Source organism: Mobula hypostoma, chromosome 24 (assembly GCF_963921235.1).
Source record: "Mobula hypostoma chromosome 24, sMobHyp1.1, whole genome shotgun sequence".
Classification (NCBI taxonomy): Eukaryota; Metazoa; Chordata; class Chondrichthyes; order Myliobatiformes; family Myliobatidae; genus Mobula; species Mobula hypostoma.
Window position 1 is genome coordinate 24,225,119 of NC_086120.1, and position 21,453 is coordinate 24,246,571.

Genomic DNA, 21,453 nt, shown 5'->3' on the forward strand with positions numbered 1-21,453 from the left:
TGGGCCTGTATTCACTAGAATTCAAAAGAATGAGGGGTGACCTCATTGAAACCTATCGAATGGTGAAAGGGCTTGATAGAGTAGATGTGGAGAGGACATTTCCTATGGTGGGAGAGTCTAAGACCAGAGGACACAGCCTCAGAACGGAGGGGTGTCCTTTTAGAACTGAGATGAGGAGGAATTTCTTTAGCAGGAGAGTGGTGTATCTGTAGAATTCATTGCCAGGCAGCTGTGGAAGCCAAGTCTTTATCTATATTTAAGGCAGAGGTTGATAGATTGTTGATTGGTCAGGACATGAAGGGATACAGGGAGAAGGCAGCAGATCGGGGCCGGGAGGAAAATTGGATTGTCCACGATGAAATAGTGGGCCAGGCTGGATGGGCCAAATGGCCTATTTCTGCTCCTATATCTAACAGTCTTGTGGTCTTACAAATTAAGAGGTTCAGCAAAAGACCCATAAGACAATGGAGCACATTTAGGCCATTCAGCCCATCAAGTCTGCCCCATCATTCCATTGTGGCTGATTTATTATCTCTCAACACCATTCATCTGCCCTCTCCCCATATCCTTTGACATCCTTACTAATCAAGAACCTATCAACCTCCGCTTAAAATATTCCCAATATCTTGGCCTCCGCAGCCACTTGTGGAAATACATTCCACAGATTCTCCAGCCTCTGGCTAAAGAAATTTGTCTTCATCTCTGTTCTAAAGGGACATCCTTGTGTTCTGAGGCTGTGCCCCCTGGTCCTAGATGCCCCTCCTATAGGAAACATCCTCTCCATGTCCACTCTGAAGACTCATTCTTTTTCCAAATAAGCCATGACCATTCATTTTCAAAATGTTTCAATGAGAACCCTCCTCAGTCTTTTAAACGCCAGCAAGTACAGGCCCAGAGGAGAGAGGAGGAAATATGTTTTATTCAGTGAGTTCTAACATTGCAGGAAGAGATTCAATGGGAACACTTTGAAGTGAGGTCACCAAACCAAATTATTAGTCGTTCCTCTCTCCACAGATGCTGCCTGACCTGCTGAGTGTTTCCAGCACTGTCTGATTTATTTCACATTCTAAGCCTTTGTGGATTTTTGGTTCATCAACTTCAAAAGGAAGCTGGCTGAATTCTAAAAGGAAAAATCAATGGCAGTGAAGTGGTGGGAGAAGGTGAAACGAAGGGGAGAACCTGCTTAAAGAGCAAGCAGAGTTGTGCACGGCATCATTCTAGGAGTCAGAGCCCCTCCAGTCCAGACATCCACAGATAACTTACCAGTCCTGGACAGCATTAAAGGATTCTTCATTGGTGATATCATACATCAAGATGAAGCCCATGGCACCGCGATAGTAAGCTGTTGTGATAGTTCGGTACCGCTCCTGACCGGCCGTGTCCTGCAGTAAACAAAAACATTTGCTGAACACACCACGGAATTGTAACACGTTAAAGAAAATGACTCCATAGCATAGTAAATGTTGTGAACTTGGCCTCAGCTCAACTTTATTATCTGTTCTCATAACCCTAGAGAATCAAAACTCTCTTGATCTCAGCTTGAATATATTTAATGATTCGATCTACGCAGCAGGGAATTCTAAAGATTTATGACTGTCTGAGAGAAGGAACAGCTCCTCAGCTCTCTACACATAGAACCTTGCAGCACAATACAGGCCCTTCGGCCCAAGATATTGAGCCGCCCTCTTAACCTCTTCCAAGATCAATCCAACACTTGCCTCCAATTTGATCCCTTATTTTAGTACCAGGGGAAAGAGTTTCCCCTGACCTACATTGTCAAGTCTCATCGTAATCTTATACATTTTAAAGATCACTTCTGATTCAAATGCTACATGTTTTTTATCACCAATATTTGAGTGAAACATGAAGATTCTTCACAGCAGGTCCTATTCAAGAGATTCTGACTCTGAGCCCTATGTGTAAGAAGGTCATTGGACACAACTGAAACTCTGCTCAAAGAGGCAAGATTGAAAGATTCTCAGAATAGGAAAGAAAGGAAGAAGGAGCAAGGTACAGAATTCCAGAAATTGGGAAAGGCCACTGATGGTAGGATACAGGAACTGGAGAATGACCAGGTACAGAATTGAAGGTGTGACAAGATATCGAGAGTTGCAGGGTGGTGAGGCAAAAGGTAGGAGAGAGGCCATGGAGGGTCTTGATTGATTCCCCCCTGCCCACATGTCCTCCAATGAGAGGGTGCTCCTCAAGGTACGTGCCACAATACCTGGTAATGGTTGAGCATCTCCTAAGCCCCAAACCCCAAGCAGCTACTCAGCTCATTGTCTTTTCAACTGAGAACTATGATACAGGATGTCTCGAGAATGAAATGCTCCACCAATGCTTGATCTTGCAGTTTCAGCAGTAGCTAGGTCAAATTCAAGTGGGGCGCCGCTCCATGTAAAAACTGCTGCTACACTTTTCCATCAATACATGTCAACGTCACACCCATTTTACAGCCACCCAAGGACACCTGTATTTTCCTGCCACCTTTGAATGGAGAGTTACGTTTACATTGCACCATTCACCCCCCCCCCCCCCATCAATGGAGTACTTTTGCAGAACACGCACACAAAGTGCTGGAGGAACTCAGCGGGTCAGGCGACATCTATGGAGAGAAATAAACACTTGACCCTTCAAGCCAAGATCCTTCAGGATTGGAAAGGAAGGGAGAAGGCAGCAGAATAAGGTGGTGGAAGGGAGGGGAAGGGGTACGAGCTGGTAGGTGATAGGTGAAACCAGGTGAAGGGGAAGGTGGGTGGGTGGGGGAAGGGAGGGTGAAGTAAGAAGCCGGGATGTGATAGGTGGAAGACGTAAATGACTAAATAAGAAGGAATCTGATAGGAGTGGAGAGTGGACCATGGAAGAAGGGGGCTCAGGGGGAGGTAATAAGGTGGAGAGGAGAAGACAAGGGGTAAGAAGAGAACCAGTATTGGCACGGGAAACAGAGAGAAAGGGGAGGGGTGTTTAAATTACTGGGAGTTAGAGAAATCAATGTTCCTGCCATCAGATTGGAAGTTATCCAGACGGAATATGAGGTATTGCTCCTCTGACCTGAGTGTGGCCTCTTCATAGCAGGAGAGGAAGGTCAAGGACTGACATGTCAGAATGGCAATGGGAAATCAAACTGAAATAGGTGGCGACCAGGAAATCCTGCGTTTTATGGGGGATGGAGTAAAGGTGCTCAGCGAAGCGGTCCCCACACTACTGATGCAGAGGAGCCTGCACCAGAAGAACTTGATACAGAGTGGGATAAGTATCCCATTTCCCTTTATTCCACAGGTATGATCCGGGCTACACACATTCACAACAGGAACAGAACAGGAGTCACTTGACCTACCCAGATCTGCAGCTTGATCCGCTTTTCATTCCTATAAATTGTCTTCACTTTGAAGTCGATCCCAACCGTACTGACGAACGCTGGAGTAAAAGAATCGTCGGCATATCGGAATAAGAACGATGTTTTCCCAACACTGCTGTTGCCGATGATCAGAATCTTGAACATGTAATCAAAATTCTGATCCGAGGACTCCTTCTGCCCAAAACGTGGGTCTGTAGCTGAAGCCATCTACAAAAAGCAGAATTAATGCTGAAGATCACAGGAGAACGTTAATGGAACAACTTCCATCATGTAGCTTTGCAAACCTTTCCAAATTTTTCCAGACCTTCATGTACCAATTGGAATCATGGAACCAAATGTCTAATTGTACCCAGAAAGATAATGAAAAGAGCATTATACACTCAGTGGCTACTTTATTAGGTAGCTCTTGTGCCTAGTAAAGTGGGCACTAAACATGTATCCATGGTCTTCTGCTGCTGTAGCCCATCCGCTTCAAGGATCAACCTACTGTGCATTCAGGAATGTTCTTCTGCCCACCATTGTTGTAACGAGTGGTTATTTGAGTTACTGTCGCCTTCCTGACAGCTCGAACCAGTCTGGCCATTCTCCTCTGACCTCTCTCATTAACAAGTCATTTTCACACACATAAATGTCGCTCACTGGATTTGTTTGTTTCTCACACCATTCTCTGAAAACACTAGATTCTGTTGTGTGTAAAAATCTCAGAGCAGCAGTTTCTGAGATACTCGAACCACCCTGTCTGGCACCAACAATCATTCCACAGTCAACGTTACTTAGATCACATTTCTTCCCCATACTGAACCTCTTGAGCATGTCTGCATGCTTTTATGCATTGGGTTGATGCCACACGATTGACTAATTAGATATTAGCGTTATCCAGCGGTGTACAAGTATACCTAATAAAGTGGCCACTGAGTGTAAGGAGTATGAAATGCAGAAAAGAACTCATTGGTGGGCACTAGCTTGGAGGGGGGGAGTATTGCCAATTTCCCCCCGTCCTTTTCTCTTTCTTGGAGAGATGGAATTGCTTGGCAGAGGCTAGGACACTGCAAAGATAACTTCTGTGTACTTTGTGCAAGGTTCACCAAGTTGATTCCAGAGATGAAGGGGTTAACCTATAAGGAGAGATTGAGTCGCTCTCTGGAATTCAGAAGAATGAGAGGTGATCTTATAGAAACATACAACATTTTGAAAGGGATAGATAAGCTAGAAGTAGGAAAGTTGTTTCCATTGGTAGGTGAGACTAGAACTAGGGGACATTGCCTCAAGATTCAGGGGAGAAGATTTAGGATGGAGATGAGGTGAAACTGTTTTTCCCAGAGAGTGGTGAATCTGTGCCCAGGGAAGCAGTTGAGGCTTCCTCATTAAATATATTTAAGATACAGTTAAGTCAATTTTTACATAGTAGGGGAATTAAGGGTTATGGGGAAAAGGCAGGTAGATGGAGCTGAGTTTATGGACAGATCAGCCATGATCTTATTGAATGGCAGGGCAGGCTCGATGGGGCTGGATGGCCTACTCCTGCTCCTACTTCATATGATGTTCTTACATAAAACTACTCTCTCATTGTCCCAACAAAAATAAAGTAACCTACATAACTTGTTGCAAACTTCCAATCCACATTCTCCCTTTCATTTTCCTCTCTTTCTGCTGCAGGCTTCTCAGCAGAATTTCTAGACAGATTCCAACTTAAGACACTTGATTCGACTAAGGTCCTCCCATGGTTCCTAAGATATTGACTCATCCTGTGATGGCTGCTAAATAACAGGCAGCCAGTTTGTTATCCAGTTGGATGATCCTTGGCTGTCAAAAAAGCAACTATCTACAAGTCGAGTACTTTGCCTAACAAGGGTAAGCCAGATCTTTCGAAGGGGTCTGCCTAGACCCACCATCCATGCCTGCCATTCCAGTGTCCACCACCCCCCAGCCCACACACAAATTTTTCTCCTTCAATATTTACCCTACCTGAAAACCATCATCGATTCTACAAAAAAATCTGATTTTTTAAAGTTTTTTTTGGAAATGCTTAGTTATTGGTTCACAGGAAATGTACATTGTTGCTGAGATTAACATTTATAGTCCAACCCTCTTGCGCCCCTCAGTATTGATGGATGTGGAACTGGGTAAGGGCGGCTGACTGCTTTCCTGAAGGATCTCCCTGAACTGGATGGGTAATTCCGCGTCCACCTTCATCAAGGGAAGCTTCTTATTCTGTAATCCAATCAAGCAACTTAACCACAATTCAGATCTATCCCATTTGAAACAGCTCTTCGCTCCGTAATGATCTTTTACACCCAGCCGAGAGAGTTGACAGGATTTCTGCTTGACAAGGTATTCAAATGCCAGCATTCTCTTGGCATTGCTTTTACACAACACTGCCTCTGGGACTGCAGTATTCCCTCAAATACTGCAGTGTAGCGCTCAATCAGTACTGTATTTCACCCAGTGTGGTGGTCCTTAATAATTCCCTTTGGATAACAGTATTCCAACAATACTGTCTTTCCAACACAGCAGCTCTCCCTCAATACTGCACTGGAGAATCAATGTGGATTTTTGAACTCCATTCTTTGGAGTGGGATTTAAACCCATAACCTTCGGACAGAGGCAGAGGCACCAAGCCTCAGCTTCTCAACAACTGTCCTCCGTCTCAGCTCCATGACTTTTCTCCTGGGTGTTGCTTGGAACTCTTCCTTGATTACAGGAAGCACCAGTGTAATCCCGAAGGGTTAGGAACTCTCAGCTCTCTGCCCTTTCTACTCCAGATGGTTTTAGGTGTCAAGATCAGGTGGTTGACTCTGAACTGCCTTCTCAGTGTAGGGACAACTGGGGAGGGATGATAAATACCTGACTCTGCCTACCATGTCAACGTCAACATAAAAATAAATGGCTTCATCACTGCACAGATCAAAACTTAGAACATACTCTGTAGTCTACATTTAACGTAGCAGCTTTAACAAGAAAAACTGTTCACGGCTCTTCAGAGAACGGTTAAGAGTATCAAGCAATTACGATGTGACTAAACCCTTGGGTTTAAAGGAGAATTTGAAAAGAGAATGGAGGGGCAGGAACATTTTAGTGGCGAAATCCCAGAGTGTGGGGCACAGTCACTGACAGCTGAGTGACTTAAATCAGGGATGTGCAAGCAGGAAGTACTGAGAGATTTTGGGAAGGCTCGCTGGAAGAGAGACCATGTAGGGATTTAAAGAAAATACAGGCATAACTGGACCTGGGAGCAGCAAATCATAAACATGAGAGAGTGTGGAGATGCTGGAAGTCCAAAGCAACACACGCAAAATGCTGGAGGAACTCAGCAGGCCAGGCAACAACCACAGAAATTAATATACAATCCTAGCCTCCTTCCCTTCCCCCTACTTTTTACTCTGTGCCTTCCCCCTTCCTTTCCAGTCCTGAAGGAGAGACTTGGCCTGAAACGTGAACTGTTCATTCATTCCCATTCAGCTGCCGGACCTGCTGAGTTCCTCCAGCATTCTGTGTGAGTGTTGCTCTGGACTGGCAGCGGTGTTGGTAACTGGACGCAAAAGCGATGGGAGAAAATTAAAACACAGGCAGTATCTTTCTTGGTAAGCCAGATAAGGCAGGCTGGCCAACAAGGCAGAACTAGAGTTGTCAACCCAGAAGCAGAAAAATCCGTGGTGTATGATACAAAACACGTTCAGGAGGAGCAGCTAAGGTGAAGTATTTGGCTAGAAAGTTGATTAAATGAGTGGAATATGCTGGGTGGAACACCTCAGGGTGAAAAACAATTGGATGAATTATTGAAGAGATTGAGGCAATTGTCAGAAAGAAAAACCAAAATATCGGTATCTAATCCACATTTCACAAAGTTAGGACATCCTAAAGCACCTCACAGACAAGGGACGCTACATCCCAGAACATTTGGGAAGCATTCAGATGAGCAGTTGAAGCACCATGGCAGTGAAGGCTACGGGCCAAGTGCTGGAAAATGGGAGTAGCCCAGATGGATACAATCACCAGCATGAACACCATTGACCAAAGCATTTGTTTCCCTGCTGTACAACTGCAATCTAAGAAACAGGATCATCTGTAAGATTGGGAACACAGCAGCCAGTCTGAGCCCAGCAAGTACCCACAATCAGCATTGTGATAATGACTAGATTATCTACCTTGATGATGTAGGTAGGGGGCCTACAAGTAGGACAGAGAGGTGACTTCTCTTGGTCTTCTTTAAGCGGTCATCATGAAACATTTTGCAGCTACCTGTGACTGGTTCCGTAAGATTGTAAGGCGGGGCAGACACGGGGTGGTGGAGATAAGCTCCCACTACTTATTAAATGCTCCTAACGGCATGTGTCTCAAATAGCCTCTGACGACCAAGTCCGGCTCCTGGCCTTCTCATGAGGCTGAGCTACTAGGCCTGGCTGAACAGTTCAACTGACAAGAGAAGGAGCAAAGGGGAGTTTCTGGTGCCTTAGTCACTTCAGGCAGATGGGGTTTATCAGCCATGGTTGGCAGCTCATCTAGGAGAAGGAAAACTCTGATCTCAAACCTCCACTGCCTTGTGGCTCTACCCACTCATCGGGAAGGCTTTGGGAGTAAGCCCCAAGGAAAACTCCGGAGCATTGAGTTCAATGCTGATTGGCATCTCCTGGTACCAAACTGTATCAGACTCTGCCATTCCTTTGGATTCATCAGCTGCGTGGAGAGGGGGAGCCTGCTGAACACACAACAGCTTGCTCTCCACGTCGTACTGCCCTGGCTTGCGTATTGGTTTCTGTACTGATAGGACACAACACTCATGGTTGGCCCCGACCAGCAGAGGGCGCCAACCTGAGACTGCTAATGGAGCCTCAGTTCAACCTGGAAGATGCCTGGGAGTATGGAGCTCTCTCCCCTGCCACTACAGTGAACTGACAGTCCAGACTTCAGTGACCGAGGAATGGATTTGAACAGAGTCAGAGTTAGCACTCAGACTCACAGCCACATCTCACAAGGAGAAGGAATTTCTAAAATGCCCAGCGATTAAAGCCCCTTCATATCCACCCACCACCCAATGCTCAAGTGATGAAACTCAACTTGGAAGCTGGTGTGTTGTCCTATTGGAAATGATATATCCCAATATATATCACCTTACACCACACGCTGTCGGAGCAGTGCTGCCAGGATAATCAAGGACACGACCCACCCAGCCAACACACTTTTCGTCCCTCTTCCCTCGGGGAGAAGGCTCAGGAGCTTGAAGACTCGTACGGCCAGATTTGGGAACAGCTTCTTTCCAACTGTGATAAGACTGCTGAACGGATCCTGACCCGGATCTGGGCCGTACCCTCCAAATATCCGGACCTGCCTCTCGGTTTTTTTGCACTACCTTACTTTCCCTTTTCTATTTTCTATTTATGATTTATAATTTAAATTTTTAATATTTACTATCGATTTGTAATCCAGGGAGCGGGAAGTGCAGAATCAAATATCGCGGTGATGACTGTATGTTCTAGTATCAATTGTTTGGTGACAATGAAGTAAAAAGTATTCTAGTTGTGCTGCCATCAAGCTAGTGTTGCTGACAGTACCCTGGCTGTGACAGTAGGGAACTCGAGTCTGACCACATATTAACCCCTTCCCCACCAACAATTCATCACTCCATCCTGCATCATCCCTTCCTTCCATGAACTGCATTCTTCCATCCCTAAAGCTTCCCTCATACTTTCTCAGGTTTGGCACCAGATCTTGCACTGTAGGCCTCAGACTCCACCCTCATTGCTTACTCTTTCTCAGTACCCTGGCCAATATCTCACCCTCAGGCAATTCACACAGAGCCACTGGGGAGGACCTTTGTGGATTTTGACCCAGGTATGATGACACGCAATCTACTTCCAAACACTCCTTGGAAGAGTAGATGATTTTGCTTCTCATTTACGGAATTGATGACTTGAAGGTTAAACTGTCACATCTGCCACAGTCTCACCTTTCAGTTTGGTTGTCCTTCACCCAGTTTGATTCCTTCTACATCCGTTCCTGTTTCAGTTAATCAGTTTAGTTCATTCAACTCATTATGTCATTGATCATTAGCATCCTGTTTGTTTAATCATGCACTGGGCTATATGGGCTATATACCTACAAATCTTTAACTTGACAAATGGGCCATTACTTTTGTTACTTACTTTAATGAAGTACGAACAATTCTCTAACATTTATTTTTTTGAAAAATTTATGTCCGTAACTCAAAAAATTGCTCTTTCCTTTTGACACACTAATCTAGAAGACAAAAATAAACATCTAAAAACAAATTTTATATAAATATCTAGGGTGCACAATACTTTTGCATAGTACTATGTATTTGTAAAGCTAGGGTTTATTAATGCCTAACCTGAAACAGCTTCAAAATAGTAAAATAATTTGTCTGTCCACTTGGTCACCACTCCACCTTTCATCATATATTTTTTTTAAAAGGTGGTACCTCCGAGTTGTGCTTTTGTGCTGGTCTTTGAATCAGGATTTGGACCCCAACCTTGCGCCCAACCCACTGATACATTGCTGACCTACAAGAGTTACTCCTAATCCAAAGGGAAGAGCAACTACAGCTTAAACCAAAATCAGGCAAGGATGGGCCAATACGTTCCCACACACAGTAGTAAATGCAACTCCCTTTGTCAAACTTAGCGTGATCTGAATTCATTTATTGGGAGATGAGATTCAAAAGCTATAGGGACAGGTGAGATGAAATAAGGGAGGAGGCTCTCGTAGGGCTTATGCTGGGTCTTATGCTCTGTTTTTATGCAGTAAAAGACTATGTAAATTAAAGTGAGTGCATTTCAGTATTACTTAGCTAGAACATCCAAAAGCCACAACAATACTTGAGTAACTGACTCATCCCTTCAAACCTGTTCCAGCATTCAGTACGGTTGTGGCTAACAGTTTGCCTCAACAGTTTTAGTGACATGGTTGGTAGAGCTGCTCCCTCCCAGGGCCAGGAGATCCGTGTTTAATCCTGATCTCAGGTGCTGTTGGTGTGCATCTCACAAGCTTTCCCTCTGACTGCACGGGTAAGTCGGAAGATTATTTGACCATTGTAAATTTCCCCGAGCGTACAGCTGAGTGGTAGAACCTGGTAGGAGTGGATGAGAACGTAGACAGAATAAAAAATGATCCAATGTAGGGCTAGTATAAGTGGGTAGTTGCTGGGCTGAAAGGCCCACTTCCATGGCATATTGCTCTATAACCCCATGAATTTCCTGCCCAATCACTATGTGGCCTCATTTCCTTGGTGTCCAAATATCTCATCAATATCAGCCTTGAACCTTTCAGTGACTGAGCTCCACCATGTGACATAGTGAATGTCCCCAAATTTCTCTTTGTCGCCATCCAAAACAGCAAGCATTTTGCAAAAACTTCCTTCTTCCAGGTACAGGATTCTAGATTCACCAGGCAGAGAACATAGACTCTCAGAATCCACAATGTCACTGCTCCTCAGAATTTGCTACAACAGATTAAGATTACCTTCTAAACATGGGCCAATTTTATTTGAGCTCTTTTCAGAGAATCCACACGGTAGTGCAATGCTTCACCGTGCCACCGGTCACCGAAGAAGATTCAATTCCCACTGCTGTCTGTAAGGAGTCTGTACGTTCTCCCCATGACCACATGGGTTTCCTCCAGTGCTCCGTTTCCTCCCACATTCCAAAGTCCAGATACCAATCAATGGTAGCGACCAGCCTCAAATGGTTCTCCCAATCTTTGTGAAAGGTGTCCGATCCTTCCTGGTGATACAGCAAGCTGCCCAATCTGGCATCCATCCTCCGTCCCACACCAGATGGGGCAGCACGGTGGCGTAGTGGTTAACACAACGCTTTACAGTACAGGCGACCCGGGTTCAATTCCCATCGCTGCCGGTAAGGGGCTTGTACGTTCTCCCCATGACCGCGTGGGACTCCTCCAGGTGCTCCGGTTTCTTCCAGCCGTCCAAAGACGTACCGGTTGGTAGATTAACTGGCCATGGTAAATAGTCCCGTGATCAGGCTAGGGTTAAATTGGGGGATTGCTGGGTGGGGCAGCTTAAAGGGCTGGAAAGGCTTATTCCTCTCTGTATCTCAATAAAAATGAACTCTCCCTTTCCATTCCTATTTGTTGTAGATGCAAACTACTCATTTCACTGTATAACACACACAAAGTGCCGGAGGAACTCAGCAGACCAGGCAGGAAAAGCGTACAGTCGATGTTTCGGGCCAAAGCTCTTCGGCTGGACCGGTACGTACATTTCACTGTATGTTTTGATATACATGAGACAAAGGAAGCTGGCCTCTGAGTGACCTGCTTGTCCCTAGAATCAACCCAATATGCCTCCACATTACATGGACTTGGGTGCAGATGCTGTGAAAGGTGCTACAGAAATGCACACCGGTTCCTTTAAGATGAAGAAGGCCAGTCATATCCCTCCATCCTTTAAAAATGCCCATGATCTCCCTCCTCCCACTGTTCCTACAAGTAAGGTTGAGAGTCATTGTTGATACAAGATAGAACCAAACCGTGAGTCAAATCTACACTGAATTAACAGCAGCACCATGGGTGGTTTGACAGCCAGGCAGCCAATGTCTTCACAGCTCAGCATGAGAATGAAATTTCACCATGGATACTGGGGCAGCCTATCATAACCAAAGGAGCCAGTGCAGTTCATGGATACGCTTCAGCACAAATCAGCATGTTCTGTTGGGATGTGTCATATGAGGTTACCATGGGCACGCATGGCTGGCTATCATTTAATGCTTTCACCACAATTATTAGGATGCTATATAATGGGAGTGAGCAAGGAGAGAGTGGGGATTCTGCTCTTCGATGTCTGTATCAGTGCTGGTTTAACCGGGTAAGAGGAAAATGACCTGATGACTCTAAATGTGCTCCCGGCAAGACAACCCAGCCTGTGGTGAATGTGACCAGATGTTAATAGATGAAGAGGCAGGCAGTCAACCAGAAGTCCCACTGGCTTCCCATGACCCTGTGATCACAGCGGGAGACACACTGACAACGTGGAGCACAACACTGGGTTAGGAAATTGCCCTCATAATGAATTAGGTTCGCAGGCGAAGAATGCTGCTTAGTGCGCGATGTAAGGTGGGGGAGGGCACACAAGAAAACTGGAATGGAAAGGGAGAATTCATGTGGGATGAAGATGGATGCCAGATTGAGGAGCTTATTGTAGCACTAGGAGAGATCAGACATCTTTCACAGGGACTGGAAGGCCCATTTGAGGTTGATCCCTTGTTATCCCCCCTCCATGATTGGTATCAAAAACCCCATCAAGCCATTTGGGATATCATATGAGGCATAAGGAAAGGAGGATGGAAACATTTGCCATCAGAAGACTTTATAGTTTGATAGTTTCAAGACTGTTGTAGAAATGGGCAAATGATTTATGCACAAGATCCCAGAAATAGGACTGTGATAATCTCCAGATAATCTGATTTTTTAAAGCAGTGTTGGATGGGGGATTTTAAATATTTTCCAGGACACCAGGAAGAACTCTCCCGGTCTTCTTCAAAATAGAGAGGTACCACATTGTCCGCACCTGCCCCACTCCCCACCAAAGGAGCAGATGGACACTTTGGTTAGTTTCAACAGGCCAACACCTCAGGTGGCACATTGCCCTGGAGTTGTTTCTGGAGTGGCTCTTGTCTCTGCAAAATCTTCTGGTTGGAAGTAGAGTGTCTTCACACAAACTTGCAGAAAAAAATCTGCAATGTTCTCTCCCAAAAGCGGACGAGAATTAAAACGGTCAAAGCCAGGATCAAATTCCGTTTTATTAGGTAACGATTTTAAAGGATATACAAGGTCAGACAAGGAACAACACAGAATTGGTAGGCTAAATATCAAGCAGGTTCGATATGCTGTATGGTCTCTTCCTGTTCTTATGTACAGAACTCTGCTTAAAGTGCTTGGACTGCCCTGTGAAATGACCTTTGGCTTAACTGACACCAGTTTTATAAGAATAATCAGGCAACACAGATGTTAGTTAACTGCAAATACATGTTGGTGGATTGGAAACACAACCACATCTTAATAGGCTCTGCTTGAAGGCCTTGACAGGTTCTTTGCCCCTACCCAAGCTATTTGTATCAGTTCTGACAAAGGGTCACAGACTCAAAATATTGACTATTTTTCCTTTCTGCAGATGCTCCCTGAGCTGCTGGGTTTTCCTGCAGACTTTGTTTTCGCTTTATCAATAACAAGTATCTGCAGACACACCCCACTGATGGCCAAGTAGGGACAGCAGATCAAGAACAGCATTGTCAGAGCTCACTAAAAGAAGCATTTTGACACTCTGTCCTTTACTGCATACATTGCAAACTTTCTGGTGCCCTTTAGATAACACACTTGGTCAAAGAGAAGTTGGAAAGGCTGTATGCTAACTGCACGACAAGATCTCAAGAGCCGATGGCGGATGCTGAAGTCGTAAAACTTGGCAGAGAGGAACCGCAGTTGTAAATCTGCACCCTCATCAGCCCATACATGGAAGACGGGACAGTATGTCCAGGTTCTCAGATCTGTATTAATGGACATCTTCAAGTTAGGAGACAAATCCAATTACGTTAATTACAGAGAAAGCTTTCTGTTGTTTGTCACGGGGAAAGTCATTGTGAGGGTGCTCTCCAAACACCTCCCTTGAAAGACCATACGGCTGTTCCCTGAATCAAGTATGGGGGGGGGCAAAATGGATAAGATCCTCACTGCTGGACAACATGAGGACAAAAATGAGTGGAACACCACCACCCTGTGCCTGGACTTTCTTGAAGTCTGACTCTGGTATCAGAGAGGGACTGAGATCGTTCATCTCCACTCCACATCCTCCACATGATTACATGCCTGCCACAGCTTCAGTAAGTCTACATAGAGCAGACCCTACATCAGCTGTCAAGCAAGGCTGCGTCAGCACTCTAACACTTTTCTCAAATTTTCCTCACTGAATAATTGCATCTCACCTCCAACAAGTCTGTGGCTGATCTGCGGGATGGAGAGAAACTATTCAAATTGTGTCAGCTTCACTCCAGACAGCCTCATTAAACTGCGGCGAGCAGGTGACACCAGCGTTTCTGAGGTCAAGCTCAAAGTCATAGTTTACTCATTTCAACTTCAACTCACTTCGTTTTCTGTGAGGAACTTCATTTGTGCAGTGGTAAGGACAACATCACAGAACTTAAGATACGCAACACCACACTACATATAGTAAAACACAATAGAAAACACTCACAATAGATAATAAACACTAATAATTGATGCACGTGATTTAGAATACAAATACACATAATAAAATGGACTGTTTTACTGCCAAAGGTGCTATGCCTACTACATATTCAAAACTGGGTGTTAAGGAGGCAAATGGAGGAAGGCACAAACGAGATGAGGCTCCTCTGGTGCTGAGGGACAGGGACCTGTAGCAGTGTCCAGATGGCAAGAGAGTGTAGTGTGTGTGAAATGTGTGTGTAAAGTCCTCTGCTCTTTGCTGAGCCTTCTTTATTGTCCATCTGTTATGAATGCTGCTGAGAGAGTCTTGCTCCTGGCCAATGATTTTGCTACATATTCTGACAATTCAGTTGAGTGGGCTGAGGTTGACAGTGCTCATTGTTCCGAACCATGTCGTGATGCTGTAGGTTCATATTGATTCAATGAAGCATTTATAAAATGTCTGGAGAATCGATGGCTGGACCCGAAGTTTCCGCATCTTGCTAAGGAAAAATAACCGTAGTTGGAACTTGGAGAGTATCGGCCCAGCATTGGTCTTAAAGGTGATTTTGTTATCTATAGTTGTGCCGAGGTACTTGTATTCTCCAACACATGCTACCAACTGGTCACTTTTTCCAGGCTTGGGACTTGTTTTCTAAAGTCCACTACCGTTTCCTTAGTTTTACTGGGGTTCAGGTCCTGATAGTTGTTTGTGCACCATCCAAGTGATTGGTTTCCACATTGATGCAGTCAGAGCTGGTAGAGGCAATGGTGACTGTGTCATCTGAGTACTTGCTGTACTGCATGCCTGGGTGTGATCTTCTGCAGTCGTCTGTGTACAGTGTGAAAAAGACTGGTGAGATAACCGAGCTCTGTGCTGCTCCAGTTGATGGTTGCCTGGTGGTGCTCAGATAACCACCAGATCTCACTTTTTGATGTCTCTCTGTGAGGAAGGAGGGGATGAGGAGTATGAGGTGGGGGTTTACAGTCATTTGCTGGAGCTTGCGTCCCATGAGATGGGGCCGCATGGTGTTAAGTGCACTGGACAAGTCCACTCACAACATCCTAACAAATGATCTGGGCCTCTCCAGCTGTGTGTAGGTATGGTGCAGTAACTGCGACCTTCACACCTCTTTTCAGCCTATAGGCAAACTGGAGAGAGTCAGTGAGCACACTTACCATCACGTGTAGCTGTGGTATGTACTTTGATAATAAATTTACTTTGACTTTGAAAATACAGTGACAAACATTCCAGTATTGTAACCCAGTGCCACATCTATACCAAACCAGAAAAGTACCCGGTGTTGTACAGTGACCAACCTACCCCAGCTAGCCCTAGGCTCCAATTTTGCATGGTGACAAATCCACTCAGCTGGGGGAGAACTCTTCTATCCCGACCCTAGCATGTTGCCCTGGGAGAGCACAGTAACACTGGGTTCAGTTACCCTGCCAGATTTTTCCATCTTGACTTCCATTTGCAACAGCATGCAAGAAAACAGACCTTCACCCAAGCATCCTCAAAGTATAGGGGCTCTACTATCCTGCCCCTGCTGCACATCACCACCCACTGACAAAAAGGTCCATGATGGGGCCCTTGGAAACACCTTCCATACTTGAGGGGGTGTCCCTTAGCAAAGGCAGGTGTCACTGATGAAATTCACCATCCCCTCCAGTACATCAATGCACCCTTTGATCAAACAGGACTTCAAACACCTGAGCCAGGCTTGGCAGCCTCAGAGATCGAGCAGGTCCCTTGGTGCCCTAATGAGGTACCATTGACGCTGCCTCAACAAAATCCTCCAAATCTGGCAGGATAGCTGAACCACTGTCTCCGTACTCTCCCAAGGCAACATGTTAGGGCCAAGATGCAGAAATGCTCCCGCAGATGAGTGGATTTGTCACCATGTAAAATTGGAGCGTAATGCTGGCTGGTGTACTGATACTTTTCTGGTTTAGTACGGATGTGTTGCTATTAGGACACTGGGATTCAATACTGGAAGGTTTATCATTGTATAGTCAAAGTAAATTTATTATCAAAGTATGCATATATCACCATAGGCTATCTTAGATCCAGTTTCTTGTAGGCATTTACAGGAAAATAAAGAACTACTACAGAATTTATTGAAACCATACATAAACAAAGTGACAAACAACCAATGTGTAAAAGAAAGCAAATAGTGCAAATAAAATAATACTGAGAACATGAGTTGTAAGTCGCTGAAAGTTTGTCTGTAGGTTGTGGAATCAGTTCGGCGCTAAAGTGAGTGAAGTTACCCACGCTGGTTCAGGAGCCTGATGGCCGTAGGGTAATAACTGTTCCTGAACCTGGTAGCGTGGGACCCAAGGCTCCTGTACCTCCTGCCCAATGGTAGCGGCAAGAAGAGAGCATGGGCTGATGGTGGGGGTCTTCAGGGATGCTGCTCTCCTGCAACAGCGGGCCTTGTAAACGTGTTCAGTGGTAGGGTGGTAGGGTGGGCTTTGCCTGTGATGGAATGGGCCATACCCACCACTTTCTGTAGACTCCTCCATTCCCGGGCATTGGTGTATAGTGGTGGGATGCAACACTGTTGGAGACAAAGCCCTTTGCTATAGTACACCATGGTGAGGACTTGACGGTATGGTTTCACAAAAGTATAAGTACAATGATCTAATACAGCTATTACAATTAATGCATTAGGAACAGTGAATCATCCAAGATCTCTTATGTGTACAGAATTGCCCCAGTTTTGTTTGCAGCCCAGTTATTGACAGCTGGGTGCCCCCTAACGGCCAGTGACTTGTCCCAGTGGATCCGCAGAACACAAACCCCTCCACGCTACCTGCCAGCCCTGTGCCCTCTATTGGACAGTTTATAAATACACCGTAAAACCAGCTCCTCCAGCAGACAGCGCTGCACTCCAGCTGGAGAGCGCTTGCCCTCTATCGGAAAGGAAAAATGCAAACTCGTAACCATTTTCTAACCATACTCGTGGTTTGATTCTAGTGAAGATACGCTGTATTTACTACACGCAGTGTTTTATATACATATTGCTGTATTTTATATATATATATATATATATATATATAGTGTCCGGGATACAAATCATAAGCCGCCCATTAGACAACTTGTATGATATTTTACTATTAACATTTACAGCAATTTATCGATGAATATGTTAACTCGGTTCCCTCCATCAACCCATCTAGCCTTACTGCAGTGAAGATAGTCGGGATTAATTACAGCATCAACACCAATAGGTGCAGCTTTTCGATGCGTATGGACACGGGGAGATATTTTCTGTCAGGTTAGTCAAGCCTTCGTTGACAGCGGCCGCGATGACAGGCATAACTGCAGGAATGACAACAGCTCAAGAATGAATGGACCAAAGATCAGCACCAGTTCCAGGAGCTGTTGTCACCGCCATTAGTGGAAAAAAAAATACCTTGGACATTGTAGCGGAATCAGTGAATGGATATAAGCTTTAATATTTTAGTGTGCTCGTTCCGCCCCACCCCGCCCCCTTCATCTGCCCCAACTCCATGACATCCTATGTCAAATGAAGGTTATAATTTTTCTTTTCCAAAAAAATGTTGCATTTGCAAAAATGAATAATTAAATTAAATATAACAACACGCCCCATGCAATCTAATGCTCAGTGAATTTCAGCTCCAGCACGACTTAACCCTTACCTTTAAAGCGTTTGCCTCAGTGCCGGTCTCCACAAACACTGCAAGACCTGCAGCAGCACCGCGGCTGATTGACAGCTCCTACTGACGTCACACCCAGGATACAGCTGAGAGGGAAGGGCAAGGTGCCCTAGGACGGTGATTGACATCGCAACGAACCAATAAAACGCTAGGACATCTACAATCACTTGTCCAATATGTGTTTTATTACCCATTTATTAGTTTTACTTACATCGAGCAACATTCAAATAATTAAATAAAATTTAATAATGAACTCCTTGACACAATGGGCAAATTTTAGTTTATTCAGAAGCATGAATAATTCACAATAATTTGGGACTACAACCCATACCTGATCAGTTAAGATTTTTGTTTTATTTATATATTTAAAAAGTTAAAACGCGTTGGCATGAATATAGACTTACTTAGAAACTGTGCTAAAACATGAAATTTATTTAGAGTAAATTGAATATGAATAATTAATTAGCTATATATTAATTATTTATTACGTGTACGGCTGTAACGCGCTCACGTGCAAATCTTTTCTATTTTCAGCATAATTTAGAGTCAAAGCTGGCTTCCTGGATTTATGAGAATGTGTTAGCTATAGAATGCAAAGGAAAGAGAGCAGACTTTCTGCACCGTTATGCATAATTAATGACGTAAATGATGTTTATGTATAATTCATCTCCGGTCTCCGCTGGACACCGATTTCTCCGGAGCTAGTGCCACCTAGAGTTGGGAGAAGACACGGTTGCCACACGAGGACCACATATGGTAACCCGGAGCCCAGTACATGGGAGATTCAGAGTTGCGGCGCTCGGGAAATGCAGCCGTGGAATTCTTCAATGTAGATTCGGATGGCAGCAAGTTGGGTTGTCGGTTGTGATTCGTAGCTAAACATAACATGACCCGATGGAAAGGAAAGGCTCTGAAAACCCCCCTGTGGTAACCAACTGACGGTATTCAAATAGTTTATTTATTTATTGAGATCAGCGCAGAGTAGACCCTTCGACCCGCTAATCACGGGACAATATTTACAACGATCAAATAACCTACCAATCAGTACATCTTTGGACTGTGGGAGGAAACCAGGGCACCCGGAGGAAACTCACGTGGTCATGGGGAGAATGTACAAACTCCTTACAGGCAGCGGTTGGGTTGCTGGTACAGTACAGCATTAGTGTAGTAAAGCAATACACTACCACGCCACCCCAATATCTCATTGCTGCAGTCGGAAGTGCCCACCTGCTGTGAAAGGACAATTACACCAGTGCCCAAGATGAGCAGTGTGAGCTGCCTATCGTCCAGTAGCACTCACATCTACGGTGATGAAATGCTTTGAGAGGTTGGTCATGGCTAGGATCAACTGCCTCAGGAAGGACCTGGACCCACTGCAACTTGGCTATCGCCACAATAGGCCTACAGCAGACGCAATGTCAATGGCTCTCCACACAGCCTTGGATCACCTGGAGAATGCAAATACCTATGTCAGGATGCTGTTTATTGACTATAGCCCAGCATTTAACACCATCGTTCCTACAGTCTTGATCGAAAAGCTACAGAATGTTGGCCTCTGTACCTCCCTCTGCAACTGGATCCACAACTTCCTAACCGGAAGACCACAATCTGTGCAGATCGGAAACAACACCTCTTCCTCGCTGACGATCAACACTGCTGCTCCACAGGGATGTGTGCTTAGCCCACTGCTCTACTCCCTCTATACCCAGGATGGTGTGGCTAGGCATAGCTCAAAGGGCATTTATAAATTTGCTGATGATACAACCATTGTTGGCAGAATTTCAGATGGTGATGAAAGGGTGTACAGGAGTGAGATGCACGAGTTAGTTGAGTGGTGTCACAGCAACAAGCTTGCACTCAGTGTCAGCAAAACCAAGGAGCTGATTGTGGATTTCAGGAAGGTCAAGGCAAGAGAACACAAACCAATTCTCATAAAGGGATCGGAAGTGGAGAGAGTTTCAAGTTCTTGGCTGTCAATATCTCTGAGGACCTAATCTAGCCATAACATATCGATGCAGCTATAAAGAAGGCAAGATAGCAGCTATATTTCATCCGGCGTTTGAGCAGATTTGGTTTGTCAACAAAAACAGTCAAACTTCTACAAATGTACCACGGAGAGCATTCTGATTGGCTGCATCATCGTCTGACACGGGGGGGGGATGTGGTGGGGGCTCTTGCACAAAATGGACATAAGTTGCAGAAACTCATAAAATTAGTCAGCTCCATCATAGGTACTAGCCTCCGTAGTATCCAAGGCATCTTCAAGGACCTTAGGAAGGCAGCATCCATCATTCAAGATCCCCACCACCCAGAACATCCCCTCTTCACACTGTTACCATCGGGAAAGAAGTACAGAAGCCTGAAGACACACACTCAGTGATTCAGGAACAGCTTCTTCCCCTCTGCCATCGGATTCCTAAATGGACATTAAACCCATCAACACTACCTCACTATTTTTATTTCTGTTATTTTGCACTGATAATTCTGTTGTATTTACTCCAGTGACAGGACTGCGTTTTAGCCAGTAGCTCACCCCCAGACATCTAATATTCTTGGTGCCCACCACCTTCTAATCTGATCACATTCATTGGTATCTGTTGCAAATGTATTTCAATACCTCCATATTTCCTTTAGAAGAATGGAGGTATATGACCAAGAAATACAGATTTGGGAACAGCTTCTTTCCAACTGTGATAAGACTGCTGAACGGATCCTGACCCGGATCTGGGCTGTACCCTCCAAATATCCGGACCTGCCTCTTGGTTTTTTTTTGCACTACCTTACTTCCCATTTTTCTATTTTCTATTTATGATTTATAATTTAAATTTTTAATATTTACTGATTGTAACTATTTTTAATATTTAATATTTGTAATCCAGGGAGTGGGAAGCGCAGAATCAAATATCGCTGTGATGATTGTACGTTCTAGTACCAATTGTTCAGCGACTATAAAGTATAAAAGAGATAGATTTTAAGGAATATCATACTAGAGATTCCAGACTCCAGGACCTTGCCAAATGTTCCCAAGGTGGCCAATTATCAGGAGATGTGCAGGAGGCCAGAAATGGAGGATCAAAATTATCTTAAAGGTTTATGGGGTCAGAGGAAATTGCAGAGGACAGGAGTGTTGAGATGTGGAGAGACTGGAAAACAAGGGTGAGAAAACAAGCATTGTAAAATGGGGGAATTAAAACGTGGGAATAAGTGCAGTGTTAGAA

General features: G+C 44.7%; 1 protein-coding gene across 1 annotated transcript in view; it reads right to left on the reverse strand.

Annotated features, from left to right (window-relative positions):
* The window catches only part of LOC134337592 (ras-related protein Rab-3A), a 29,622-nt gene extending 11,340 nt beyond the window's left edge, over nucleotides 1-18,282 (reverse strand). Inside the window, exons 1-3 of the mRNA XM_063032743.1 lie at nucleotides 18,218-18,282; nucleotides 3,338-3,565; nucleotides 1,264-1,382 (exon numbers count right to left, since the gene is read on the reverse strand). Of these exons, the coding sequence (XP_062888813.1) occupies nucleotides 1,264-1,382; nucleotides 3,338-3,565 (347 nt within the window). The 5' untranslated portion in view covers nucleotides 18,218-18,282. The remainder of the gene's footprint in view (nucleotides 1-1,263; nucleotides 1,383-3,337; nucleotides 3,566-18,217) is intronic.
* Between the last annotated feature and the right edge of the window lie 3,171 nt (nucleotides 18,283-21,453).